The 13,341-nt window shown below is 36.5% G+C and overlaps 1 protein-coding gene across 1 annotated transcript; it reads left to right on the forward strand.

The window, feature by feature from the left end:
• The first annotated feature begins 1,040 nt into the window (after positions 1-1,040).
• Positions 1,041-12,743, forward strand: LOC145204030 (prolyl endopeptidase FAP-like). Its single transcript, XM_080076434.1, has 20 exons — positions 1,041-1,115; positions 2,956-3,058; positions 3,899-4,006; positions 4,072-4,250; positions 4,927-5,058; positions 6,023-6,155; positions 6,605-6,710; positions 6,775-6,912; positions 7,506-7,647; positions 7,710-7,754; positions 8,060-8,262; positions 8,439-8,626; positions 9,207-9,368; positions 9,559-9,628; positions 10,071-10,195; positions 10,315-10,445; positions 10,896-10,998; positions 11,063-11,121; positions 11,434-11,586; positions 12,239-12,743. The coding sequence occupies exons 2-20, from the start codon at positions 2,971-2,973 to the stop codon at positions 12,356-12,358; spliced, it is 2,385 nt and encodes a 794-aa protein (XP_079932560.1). The 5' UTR covers positions 1,041-1,115; positions 2,956-2,970; the 3' UTR covers positions 12,359-12,743.
• The last annotated feature ends 598 nt before the right edge of the window (positions 12,744-13,341 follow it).

Below are 13,341 nucleotides of genomic sequence, written 5' to 3' on the forward strand. Positions count from 1 at the left end.
TTGAGACAAAGAAACCTTTGCAATCAAATTGTGTTTTTTGCTCAATTTATTACCAGAAAAAAGAAAGTTGCACAGTTAACCCTTTGTAACAATTTTATTAGCCTTTTTACGACTCTTCCCTTTTTAGCTTTAAGATTCCCGAATTCAAGTGCAAATATTTGCTGCAACGTCTTAGAATTTTATGCTGTCTGGTTACACACAGTTAATTGTTATTACCGGTAAGTAAACCATTGCTTAGTCTTCACGTTATCGTTCCCTTTAAACTTCGGAAGAAATGGAAACAAAATGAAGTTAAATTAGCAACCGCCAACAACATGCTGTTATAGCCTACCCAAGATGGCGTTTGTTCAGACGTAAAAACATAAAAACAATAATTATACCTTAAACAAGTATTTTTTGTTTTTTGTCTGCTTTAAGCGTCAGCTTGCTATAAAAACAAGCCTATTTTTTTACTATTTACCCAAGTTATAAAAAAACAAGTCGCCAAGATGGCCAAGTGGCTAGTTTAACCGACTTGTGTTCACAAGGTTGTGGATTCTAATAATTTTGTCTCAGTTGCTTGTGTTTCCTTGAGAAAGAAATCTAAGCGGCATTGCTTCAACTCAGTGGTTCCCGATGGCAACTGAACCAATCTAATAAAAATGATTCAACCGATTTGCAATAAAAACAGGCAGCTCAATGTGAGCACAATGCGTTCAGACGTAGCCCGCACAAGGAGGACAAAAATCAAACCAACAAATAAGTTGCAGAAACAAATTTTGCCACAATCTGTTGTTAAAAAATGTTAATATTCACAAAATTCCATCCCATAGATTTAAAAGCAATGGTTTTTGTAGTCGCGTTTGGATGCATTGCTCTAGGTACATTGCACTGTTTGCTCGTGCTCAAAGGTGCCCTCGAATCTAATATTGACAGGGAGGACGGCAGATTTGCAACCGCGTGCGTCAGCAAGAAGTGGGAGAACCGAGGAGGTTAATATTTAAGCCAGCCTGGTCGTTTACTGCCCTGTGATTACGAGCATTTTATGCAGTTGGCTCACATTCCAAGTCAAATCGTTGCGAAGTAAGCAGGAACAAAGAAGCAGTGGAACTGAATTACAAATTTTAGACCAATTGGTAAGTCAATGTTTGCTTTGATATTGTAAATTCTAAAATATCTTTTAAATGTGCATGCACGTATTTTTGTTTTGTTTCTTTGTCGTATTCTTTGCTGTGGCAATAAGATGCATCGGTTCAAGTTTCAAACAAAGCGTGTAAAAAACAGCGATTAAAAGTTGCGCAATAAAAGACCTACAAGCAAAAGCCTAGCTCTTGTTAACACGGTGAAAAAGTATGTTGCACAATTAAATTGTTACACGGGATGAACGTTTGTCATTATTAACATGAAATAATATCACATGGTGTCTTTAAAAAGTTTGGATTTCTATGTGTTAAATTTTTTTGTAAGGTGCACATTCTTTAAATCGTAGTTGGGCTGTTGGGCTGTTGGGCTGTTGGGCTGTTGGGCTGTTGGGCTGTTGGGCTGTTGGGCTGTTGGGCTGTAACAAAGGTTTTCAAAAAATTATCAAATACTCGCATAATTTTAACATTTAAACTCAAATAATTTAAATAAATTATAATATGAGAGACGGTTAGCCCAGAGTCGACATGATCTAGACGCATTAAAACCTATTAAACAAATAATTTTGTTGTTATGCTTCTCAAAATGATAAATAAAAAGATAAATAATGCAATTATTATTCTACTCAGTTAGCGAAATATGCATTTTTCGACAAATTATCACTATTTACCATAAATGCTTCGAGACATTTGATTGTTTTTCGAACTTGTTTTTTTTTAATTTATTTCAACTGCCCCATGTTAGCTTATACTTACTTAAAGCTAAATTGGTCCATAATATTGTAACATTGCATGCAATCACTTTTACTATTTGTAAACTGGTTAATTATTCTAAATTGTTACCGAGAGCAAAATTGTTACCAACACTGTGATGTACAGTAAATTTGATCAGCCTGTGGTAAAAGGTAGAATCAAACATTATTTTTAAAATCTTCACTTCACAAAAACGTCACTAGTTTTTTCAATTAAGTTACATTTCTAGCTATATTGAGGTTTAATGCACCGAAACAAGTTATTTCATTATTTGAATACGGTAATATGTTGTTGAATAAATTTACAAACTATTTCAAAAAAATAGTTAAATAATTGTTTTGTTCGATAACAGTATAACCATATTTTGTCGCTAAACAACCATTTTGTTCGACAATGTGCAAATGGGTGTCTTGCGAATAGCCGCGCCGACCCTTTCCCTGCGCTATTCCCTTACGTTTTCTACAGTAAACTGTTCCGTGTTACGAACTAACGTTAATGTGCTAAAACTCAACCACCTACAACCACGGAAAATATGCGACACCAATCATATAAGTTACGACAAAACGGAAGAAATATACAAAAATGATTACAATTCATCGACAAAAGTTTATGTCAATATGTTTTAAATGACTGAAATTTATTGGATATATTTTACACGAAAATGATTTTGTTTCTTTTAAGAAAATATTTTACCGTGCATTATTGTGAGTTGAGTTTTAATATCGCTTTTCTTAGAAATATTGGTTTTGTAAAAAAAAAGTTTTGTAAAAGTTATTTGAAAGATAGTCGAAATCGTTTTTTTATATTTTTAAAAATCTCTTAAATAGCCAACCTATTGTCCTCAAACCGGGTAATTCTTTTTTTGCTTTGTCAATAAAGCTCAACACTTCTTTTACTTCTGTGGTTAATATTCTACATAGTGGTCGCAAATTAAAAGCTTTAACGACAGTAAAAAAAAGCTTTACTGTCTTATAAAAGCTTTGTTGCATGAATAGGATTTTTATTTTTTGCATTTCGTTTCACCAGCATATGCCACGAATTGTCCTTGGCAACAAATATCAAATTTGTCCCCCTTGTTTTACAGTTGTAAGGAGTTACAATGAAACCGGTAGCGATTGCAGCGATTGTGGGCGTCAGTGTGGTCGTGGTCGTGGCCGTAGTGGTACCATGCGTCCTCCTACTTCCAGGTATGGGTTCAATGTAGGCCAGAAGCTTGTGTTTCCAATAAGGAGTCTAAAAATATGTTTAAAGCGAAATAACGTTATCATGGTCGGTACTAAGACCTAAATCATTTTAAATTTTGGTTCTGAAAAAAATACTCCCGCATTTGAGCGGCCATATGGCTGAGGTTTGCTGGATTTACGATCCCATAACATTGTATGATCGAGTCGCATAATTTGTTGGGCCAAAAATATTAAACGGATTCTTAGCCGAGAAATTAGTCATGTCATGCATTCTTTGTTTAAGTGCTAACGCAGGTAAATGTTAGACCAGATTGAATTACATCGACAAGCATCATTTGGTCAACATACAGGGTAAACATCGGTGCCAGGTACGCAGGCACAAACTGTGCAAAATTACATCAGTATCACGCGCGCAAGCGCAGTTCCACAAGCACATTACTTGGTAATTGTTGTAACAGATATTTATAAATATATATCCACAAGACATCGGCCTATTATGCAACAAGCATCTTTTTCTAGCAGTCTTGTGCGATATTTTGATTTGCATTGCAAAACTTACCGGCACCTTCTTTCTCGGTCACAGTCAACTTATTCCTGTTTCTAACTAAGTTAATTAAAAAGCGAACTCGGAACAAATAACATTTTCGTTATTGAGTAAGTATCAAACCTTCTTCTGCGGTTGAAAGCCTCCAAGTTGCTTTGGCAGTTTTTTTGAAAATTTAAGTGATTCAGTATGTACTCAAAAATACCACATGCTGAGCAAGCCATCCTTAAATACCATTGGAATCGCACGCCCTTCAAATGCGTACTGTATATAATAAACAAAAAACATTGTTACTAAAGCCAAAGAAGCTGAGGACAATCGAGTTCCGTTCGAGTTCAACGACCTATGGACCAGCACCTACAACCCGAGAAGTATTTACCCCTCATGGGATGAAAGCACTAATGGCGGTCAGTTGTAAAGAAAGTTCAACCGAGCTTAACCATTTCATTTGCGGATGTTTTATCTTGAATAGACCAAATGGATTTCATCACCAAAGGTAGCAACGACGAAATACTAAGACGGCGCATCGATAAGCCTTATGACAACTTCCAGCAAATTGCCCCCGGTTCTCCATATTCGGAAAAGAACAGCAACGGCTATTCCGTTTCGGCTGATGCCCAGTATATTCTGTACAGGTCAAACTACACAAAGGTAAGTTTAGCTTGATTGTAAAAAACTAAAGCCTTTTCTGAATAGTGTTTTTTATTATTATTTTCAGGCGTAAGGCAAAACAAAAAGTCAGTATTTAGCATAAACATTGCTTGCACAGCAGGCGTTGGTTCTATACAGGTAGAACTGACATCCGACACAGTATGCTAAATGTCGATAGGTGGCGTAAAGAATGTTAGCGAATAATTAAAAGCTAATTGTGTAGAAATGCTGACGGTTGGGACCGCGTTGTGGTTGTATTATAGAAAAAACAAAAACAACTCAAAAAACTTAGTTTCTCACCTTATCACTCTGCTAAATATCTGAGCTGTTTACGGCACTCATAAATTTGGGAAAGTGATGCAGCTCCGCTTATAAGAAATTCAAACTCTAAAATCGAACAACAGAACAAAGGGACATTATTGTCAGCTTAAAAAAAAACGTTTCTACGGTACAATTATGTGAGTCGCATCATCACATGATAAAACTATTGTAAAATACGTCATTAGGATGAAATCAAAAATGTTTGAGCATGAAAACAAAAGACTAAAACAGCCGCTTGCAAAATTTTACTCCTACATCGATTATCAAATCGCGCAAAAACGTATTTATTCTGTTTGGTATGTTTATGTCATTTTAACATTTTTCAAAAATGTTAATGTGATGGAACTGTATTCAGGTCTGGAGACATTCGTACACTGCGCAATACCACATCTACGACGTCGCAAATAACGGGTTTATAGATATTTCTGGATTTCCTGCAGATGCTGCGATTCAGTATGTGGCATGGTCACCTACTGGTCACAAACTAGTAAGTAGATCTAATAACTTCCTGCTTCTTTTTTGTCATTTTGCACTGATTTGCAGTTGTACGCCGGAACTTTTCAGGTGGTACGCGAGTAGATTTCTGTGATATTAATTTAAGTCCGATCCAAAAAATTGCAGCTCAACTGGCCCAATTGATGAGCCCTGGTTTGGGCGAAACTCGTGTTTTGGACATTTTGGACTTTTGAAATTGCTAAATATACTAGCCAGACTGAAAAATGGACCTATTTCTTGATCTATTTATTCAAACAGCGTTTTAGAACTTTAGGTGGTACGCGGCGATAAAAAAGTTGTCAGGTGGTACGCGATTCACAAAAGATTGAGAACCACTACCCTAAAATGTTTGTCCGACACTTCACGCCCCTTCTGAAACATGCAAAACTATACGACATAATACAGGCAAAATCAAATTGGACCAGCAGAAGTCTCTCCTGCCTATGTTGTAATCTGATAAGCTAAAAAATTTGCCATGTATATCATTATTTAAATGTGCGTTGCATCATAAGGTATTGTGCCATAATATTCGTTTCGTTTTAAAACCCGTTTGTTGCTTGCTCGCAAACAATGCTCTGTTTGCAAAATAAATTTGAGAAGAGGCGTGAGTCCATAGTTAAAAAAAATGTTTTATTGTTTATTTTAAACCTTTAAAACGGATCTATATCTGAGACAACAATTTTATAGCGAGAAACTTGCTTTTTTAAAACGTTGCTGTGTCGTCTGCTAGAGGGTGAAAACTAAAGACGTTGTTTGGTAACTGTTCAATTTTACCACCAAAGCTCATCCTGAGTTATTTGCGCATTTTTGATTTAGGAATGCCCGCAAAGTGAGGCTGACCCACATGTGAGTTTTAAATCAAATCTCCTTTACGATATGTTTGGCCTGCTGGCGGTTCAGTAAATACATTAACAGTTTAAATTAAACTTTGAACTCAATTTTATTTTACGTTGTAGGCCTACGTGCATGACTTTAACGTGAAGATGATTGCGGATGTTGGTTCAGTTTCACCAACCGTTGTCGATGTAAGTCCAACCAACGGTGCACGAAACATGAAATATTACGGCATACCTGATTGGATGTACGAAGGTATAAGATATTTCGATTCATATTTAACTCAAACAATTTACCATAAACGGAGAAAGGGTTTTCTGTTAAGACTAAATGGTTTGCATCGCTTTTACTATTTTTTTAGGTTGAAAGGTCTACATTTGACCGTTTTTATTCTATCGCTTTGACCAAAACGTAATGTGACTTACCAATTTGAAAATACTTTTGAAAAGTTTTTGTGAACTTTCTGATAACGTTTTGTACAAGAGAAACAAGAGAATAAATCACATACAAAGTTTATATTTTGGCAATCCCTAAGTAATAATTAAGCACATAATATCTTTATGTACACTATTTGCTAAGCGAATAAGTTAACGTGGAGGTGTTTTTCAAACCATGACCCAAATTAAAATGGATGTTCACATGTATAGTACAACATTTGGTAACAAAACTTTGATGTTATTAAATACAAAATTGTGAAAATTTAGAGGAGATGGTAGGGACAAATAACGTTCTTTACTGGAGCCCTGATTCATCGAAAATTGCATTTCTGGAAACCGACGAAACCGATGTAAAATTGATCGAATACACTTGGTAAGTAAATGCCTCGGTTTGTAACCGTTTCAACGTTGACCTGCATGGCTTATTTTTTCTACAGGTATGGTGATGGACAATATCCACAGACAATTGAGATTGCTTACCCTAAAGCTGGATCGACTATAGGAACTGCAAAGATGTGGGTGTTTGACACAAATAATGCTTCACTTCATGAACTTGCTGCTCCCGCTGAGTTTACGTAAGCAAACAGTTTTGGGTACTTACTAAAAACTATGCATCCAGCAACGTCAGTTATTGAACTTGTGCATTGTCTAAAAAGGAATATATGTAAATCATACCTCCTTGGTTAAATAGGGTACGCTCCGAAAATTAACATACCACTCAAACTGTATGTAAATATAATGTGCTTCTGTAACGTTTTTATTTATGTTGAATGATTATAGACCGACTTTTTACGTTAATACAATTTATAAAGGAGCATTGGTCCTGATTTATTAAAACCATACTTTCTGTTACATGTGCACCAAGCACGCTAGAAAACTATTTTCATGCAAATTTATTGTTATGCAATTGTAAAGCATTTCTAGTATTAACCAGACCGATGCAGTCTGTTAATAATTGAAACAGCGGCTGTAAAGGTTTAACGAAATACAAAAAAGTACGGTAATTTTGCCTTCGTCAAATGGTTATTTGAATTTGAACGGTAAGTTGGCAATTTATAACTTTAAAACGAACTCTTTGGTTTAAACCCAACAGCGTTTTGCACTGCTAATAAAATTGTATTTCCGCATTTGCCTTTTTTACTCAACCTTTGTTCGTCTCCTTTTTTAGTCCCAGTGACCGCTATTATTCTCGTTTCACATGGAAGAACTCATCAACCTGTTTGGTGTCTTGGACCAATCGGTATCAGACGCATAGCATTGCACAACTTTGTGTTGAAAGTCAGATGGATTACTCATTTACTTGTGCACACGTACGTTATAGAAGTTATTCAAAAGTTTAGCTCCGCGTAAAACGTGAATTGTTTTCTTTCAGAACTATGCCAATCAGGAAATAGTTGGCAATGGCTGGGTCGGGTCGGTAAGTTTATTATACTACACCGTTTTTTTTTTTAATGTTACTTTTTTGTTGCCTAATTGCAGTTTAGAAGACCTTCAAACACTGGAAGTAGATCACACTTTATATCAAATATAGAAACTTAGAAATATAGCTTAAAAAAATTGAACAAGGTCTGTTTTGTCTGTAAAAAAGCCATTTATTGTTTATTATCATTGTTAAACAGTGTCGTTATCGGTACATTGTCATTTTTAGAAAGTATAAAAAATGTTACAAAATAAACTGTATTATTTACAATAACTTTTTTTTTGCATTGATGTGCTTTTTAGTTCGGACCCTTTTACCCTCTTTGGAAAACCGGATCAACTGAACACGATTACTTTACAATTTATGCTCGAGCCGGTGCTGATACTTCAGACGGCTTCTGGCAAATCGCTTACGTCCAAGAGAGTGTTGACACAAGTACATGGATCACAAACACTAATTTCGACATTGTGGAGTTAAACTACTACGATGCAGCCAACGACTACATGTAAGACTGTGGTAATCAGGTTTAAAATTTCGGGAACTTTTCTGCAGGTCAAAAGTGGTTGCGAAATAATTATACACCTTTGTTTGTATAGGCTGCGTTTTTTTGTTGGACAAAAATTTGAAGTCCCCTTTGGTTTTGACATTGATTTTCATACAACATACATTTACCACTTTCAGATACTTTACCGGAATTTGGGAAGAAGCCAGAAACCGACAGATTTTCAGAATTAAATCATCTGCTAGAAATGGAGCGTCACCTGAATGTATGACTTGCGATTTTGAAAAAACTACATATCCTGAGCGCTGTGGATGGATCAGCCCCGTTTTTAACTTGGATGGGTCAGGCGTCGTGATCAATTGTAGAGGTATTTAAGATTATTTTGGTGGTTTATATTTTAATAACTTTTCAAATAATTAAAAATGTTCCTACCTTCGTAAACAAGCCCAAAATAAGGGTAGGTCAATGTCCTGGATAGCCTAAAACTCTCATACTTTTCTGTAGTGCAACATTAATTGCAGAATGGTTTGCCTAGGACAGGGGTTGGCAACCCGCGGAGACGCTTGAATTAGAAATGTACTGACAAACGAGTCCAACTATTATATATTTTTGAGCAGATTAATGCCCCGGTGCGATTTTTTGCGACCAGGCAATATGTGGCTAGAATCAAATGCGAATTTTACTTGTAGTTAAGCATATTTGGTAAGAAACGAAGTCAAATCACCTTGCGTTATACACAGGTGCCGCCCATGATCTAATTTTGGCTATTGTATTTGGCCCCACAGTAACAGAGGTAGCCCACCTCTGGCCTAGGAGATGCTTGTAGAACTCCACAAACACGTTATTTCGCTTTATTGTAACGATAAACGTAGTTTTTGACCATTTGTTCCGTATATATATATATATAAATATTTTGCCAGCAATGCATTGTTTTGTTTTTCGACCAGGTCACCTGATGCCTCTCACCCTGTGGATACCAATTGGATCAAATGGAGGTTGGCAGAAAGCGCTGGAGATTGAAACGAACCAAGATATACAGACCAAAGTGGACGGAGTTTTGTGGCCAGTTCGCGAGTTTGGCAAGTTCCCTTCTAACAAGTATCCAAAATGTAAGTAAAAGGTTTTGCTTTTTATAAAACCTAAAAGGTTAACTTTCTATTGAAACTATTTTTAAAAGTGTTTAATTTTGTGGCAAAGTGTTAGGGCGTAAGACGAGGGTTAAACAACTGTTTGTATCATGAAATAATTTCCTAAACACATGCAACAAACATGCGTCAACAAAATATGTTTGTTAATTAGCTTACAACTATGAAATCTGGAAACCTGCCAACTTCGACCCAGCCAAGAAATACCCTCTTCTTGTGGAAGTGTAAGTTTCTGTGGCAATAAAATTATTAGTCGGAACAGATAAAGGTACGATTAAAAAATGTGTGAAAAACATGTAATCGGCTGCTGTAAGTGCTCAATGATTCGACCTATGAAGTCTTTTTGGTGCATCTAGTGACAAGACATCGACCGTTATACAGACCAATATTGTCAGGCTTCGGCACTCGATAGTTTGTTGGTTCTTATAGGCTGAAAGTCAAGCCTTACCACAACTTGTAAAACATAACTGAACATAAACCACAGTGAAATTGTATCGGTACATTACTTTCATATTGATATGTGACACTGAACTGAAATTATTTGGGTTCCAGGCATCTGCTTGGCCAATGTAAATGTAAATACAAGTTTCACTGCGGCTTTTGCTAAGGAACATTGTTTCTAATGTGTTTAATTTCGTTGTGTGTAAATCAGAAATGTTTTTGCAGATATGCTGGACCAGAATTTCAAAAAGTAACCGCTACATGGCGCAAGGGATTTGCTCAGACTTACATGGTCAGTGGTCGTGACGTCATCGTGGTAAGCGTCGACGGGAGAGGTTCAGCCTTCGAAGGTAAATGTGTAATGTGTTTTCATGCAACTGCCAGTCTTACAACAACTTTCAGGGCCGCGCTGTGTAGGCTATCTAAAATTCTAAACGCATCACAAAATTTAACGACTTTTCTGGGACAGGTTACAAGTTTATGAGGGAGGCGTATTTAAAGCTGGGACAAAACGAACCGGTCGACCAAACCGACTTTGCTAGGTATCTGATCAATACATACGACTACATTGATGCGCAGCACGTCGCCATATGGGGATGGGTAAGTTTGAAAATTAAAAACAGAATTTGTTATGTGGGTAAAATATCTGTGTGTCCCCTACAAGGAGAAATAACGGAACAATTCTGCATTGAAGTAAGTTTTGGATTATGGGCGACACTGACCATATAGTTAGCCCATCCTTAAGCTTTACTGTTTTGACCAATTATTTGTGATATGTGTGGATAAGACCCCTATAGCCATATATAGGCCATGCCGGGCCCCATATAAGTTTGATCCGCCCCTGATGGCATAAGCGATTTTTACCCGAAATGTAGGCGAATTGCTATTAAAATTTGGACTAGCCGCCAACATTAGCTTCAAAGTAATAAAAGCGGGGGTGTAGAGCAAAATTTCTGTTTTATGTATAACACACTTGTCTGGTTTGCATGTATTTATTGTAGTCAATGCTAAAACAATATAATTTTACTGACTGACATGCGTCTCTTGCAGTCGTATGGAGGTTACATTACTTCTCATACTTTGGGATACGATGCTGGCAATACGTTTCAGTGTGGTGTAGCTGTCGCACCACTGGGTGACTGGAGGTGGTATGGTAAGCAAAATGATCACTGCAATTGTTTTTGCTATCTTTAAGACAACTAAATACGCTTGTTTAGATGCAATGTATGCTGAGCGTTACATGGGAGATGTGACCACAAATGAAAATGGTTACAAGGTATGGAGTGTGAAGAATTTTTTTAATAGATCCATGTTCTTGCATAGCTTTCTGGTTTTACATTACTTTGAAGTTTCTTAAAAAATCAATCAAAAAACTTTATCGAAAAATAATTGCGTGTCATTGAAACACAACATACGGATCTATTCACACGTAAAAAGCGACATGCTTTATTGTTCAAACGTTTCCTGATGTGACCCTTCATATCACAGATGATGGCATGAGCATCACTGATGATGGCATTATATTTATCATTAAATTGTGTGTCAGTTTTGACAATCAAAAAAGTTTACCTTTGTTTTTTTGCCACAGTTAGCTTCCATTATCGAAGGTCATGATTTGAACAACTTCAAAAAATCATCGTACACTTTAATCCATGGTACTGCAGACGACAATGTACATTTCCAGAGCGCAGCTGAAATGGAAAAGGCGTTGGTTGCAGCTGATGTGGACTTTGATGACTTTGTAAGTATTGTTTGTGCATTGTACGTCTGGTACAGCGGTGATTAAACGGTCCGCGGTCCCCTGAAGGCGTCCGTGAAGCAATTTTATGGGAACCACCAAACGTTTCAAGACAATGTATTTTGATGTCTAGTAAATATGTGTAAATCAAAGTAGAATTTAAGGACTGCTTTCATTACTGAACAATCCTTTATTAAGTAACTAGCAACGAACAAAGCAATTGTTAACGCACAATCCTGATGCTTCGTCTTGTCTGTGATGTCACAAACTCGATCATTGTTAAGTGCAATTTTCAAAACTAGCTTAAATTCAGCACCTTGCTGTGGAAACGGGTAAAAATAGCTATTGTTTGTTAACTCAAGCTTTTGTTTTCGAAAACATACATTTCTCGAAATAATGTCAAAGGGACCGTTATAAAAAAGTCTGAGGACCCAGGTCTAACGTAAAATAAACTACAAACGCCCCGAGCCTTTTATTAAAACAGAAGTGTTAGGTCTGTGTTACGAAATTCGCAAAAAATTGGTTTTTGGTGAACACTTTGTCGTCTATAGCTGTGATAAAGTGTTTCGCGGTGGAACGCTTAAGTGAACGCTTGTACAACTGCCAATGAATAGCAAAAATGCCAAATTGTGTAACTTTTTACTTTCTGTGATAGTTCTATGCCGACCAAGCTCATTCAATCAACGTTGGAAACGCCAATAAGCACATTTACAGGCAAATCGACCATAGACTCTCCTACTGTCTTGGAAAATACGAAAATCCTTACCCTGGCTAAATTCATTTTGATTCAAACAATTAAAATACATTACTTCACAAAAGACGACCAAAAAGTAAATTAAAATAGCATTGTTATCAAAACTATGACGTGCTGATGTAAAAGTTTTTAATTTTTTTAAATGAATTTGCAATCCTGTATCGGCACTGATGGTAAGAAAACAATTTTTTGCGTTTTTGTCATAGTTATCCATATGTTGCTGAACATTTTCTACCATCAACTTTGTGTTGTGTAATTTTTCGCTTTCTGGTTTTTGCATGAATGTGTTTTTACCGCAAACATTTCTTGCATTGATGTGTTTAGTTTAATTGTACGCTTGCAATTCTGCCCTGGGCTGTTCCTGGTATTCGGTTTTAATTCAAACAAAAACAAGCAAAACAACTTGTCTGAAGTTTCATCTATCAGGAAAATTATAAATATTGTTTTGGGTGAGTATATTTTTGTGAAGGTTAACCTGATATGACAGACTTTAGGTACATCTGAAAATAGATCATCCTAAAATCTTAGATGCAGACAAATACAAAGGTTTTGTGTCGACTGTCGAACCAACCACGCTATACCTTACATCCTATTTCCTGCGACAAAGCTACCCTTGCAAAGATTTAAATCTTCTACAGTCTACAGCAGGGGTGGGCAAACTACGGCCCGCGGGCCGCATGCGGCCCGCCAAATGTTAGTAAATTTTAAAAAGATAGTTACCGAGCAACGCTGAATAGTAAGTTATTATAAGCACAGGCGTACAGTTTTTAAAAATAAAAATAAATACCGCGGGTGCGACTTGCCGATACCTATACCATGTGCAGTATCTGTAACCGTACCATACTTTGGAACTAAACACAGATACTTTTTTCGTGCTTTAGCCTGTTGTTCCTGCCACGTTCTTATACAAATCGTCACTTGACATAATTTCTTCGTTCGATAAAAGTGAAAGCGATTCACGTTTTTAAATACAGCCCACTTTGCACTGTTGACGCGAAAACTTT

The sequence above is a fragment of the Phallusia mammillata genome, chromosome 8 (genome assembly GCF_965637545.1).
Source record: "Phallusia mammillata chromosome 8, kaPhaMamm4.hap1.1, whole genome shotgun sequence".
Taxonomy (NCBI): Eukaryota; Metazoa; Chordata; class Ascidiacea; order Phlebobranchia; family Ascidiidae; genus Phallusia; species Phallusia mammillata.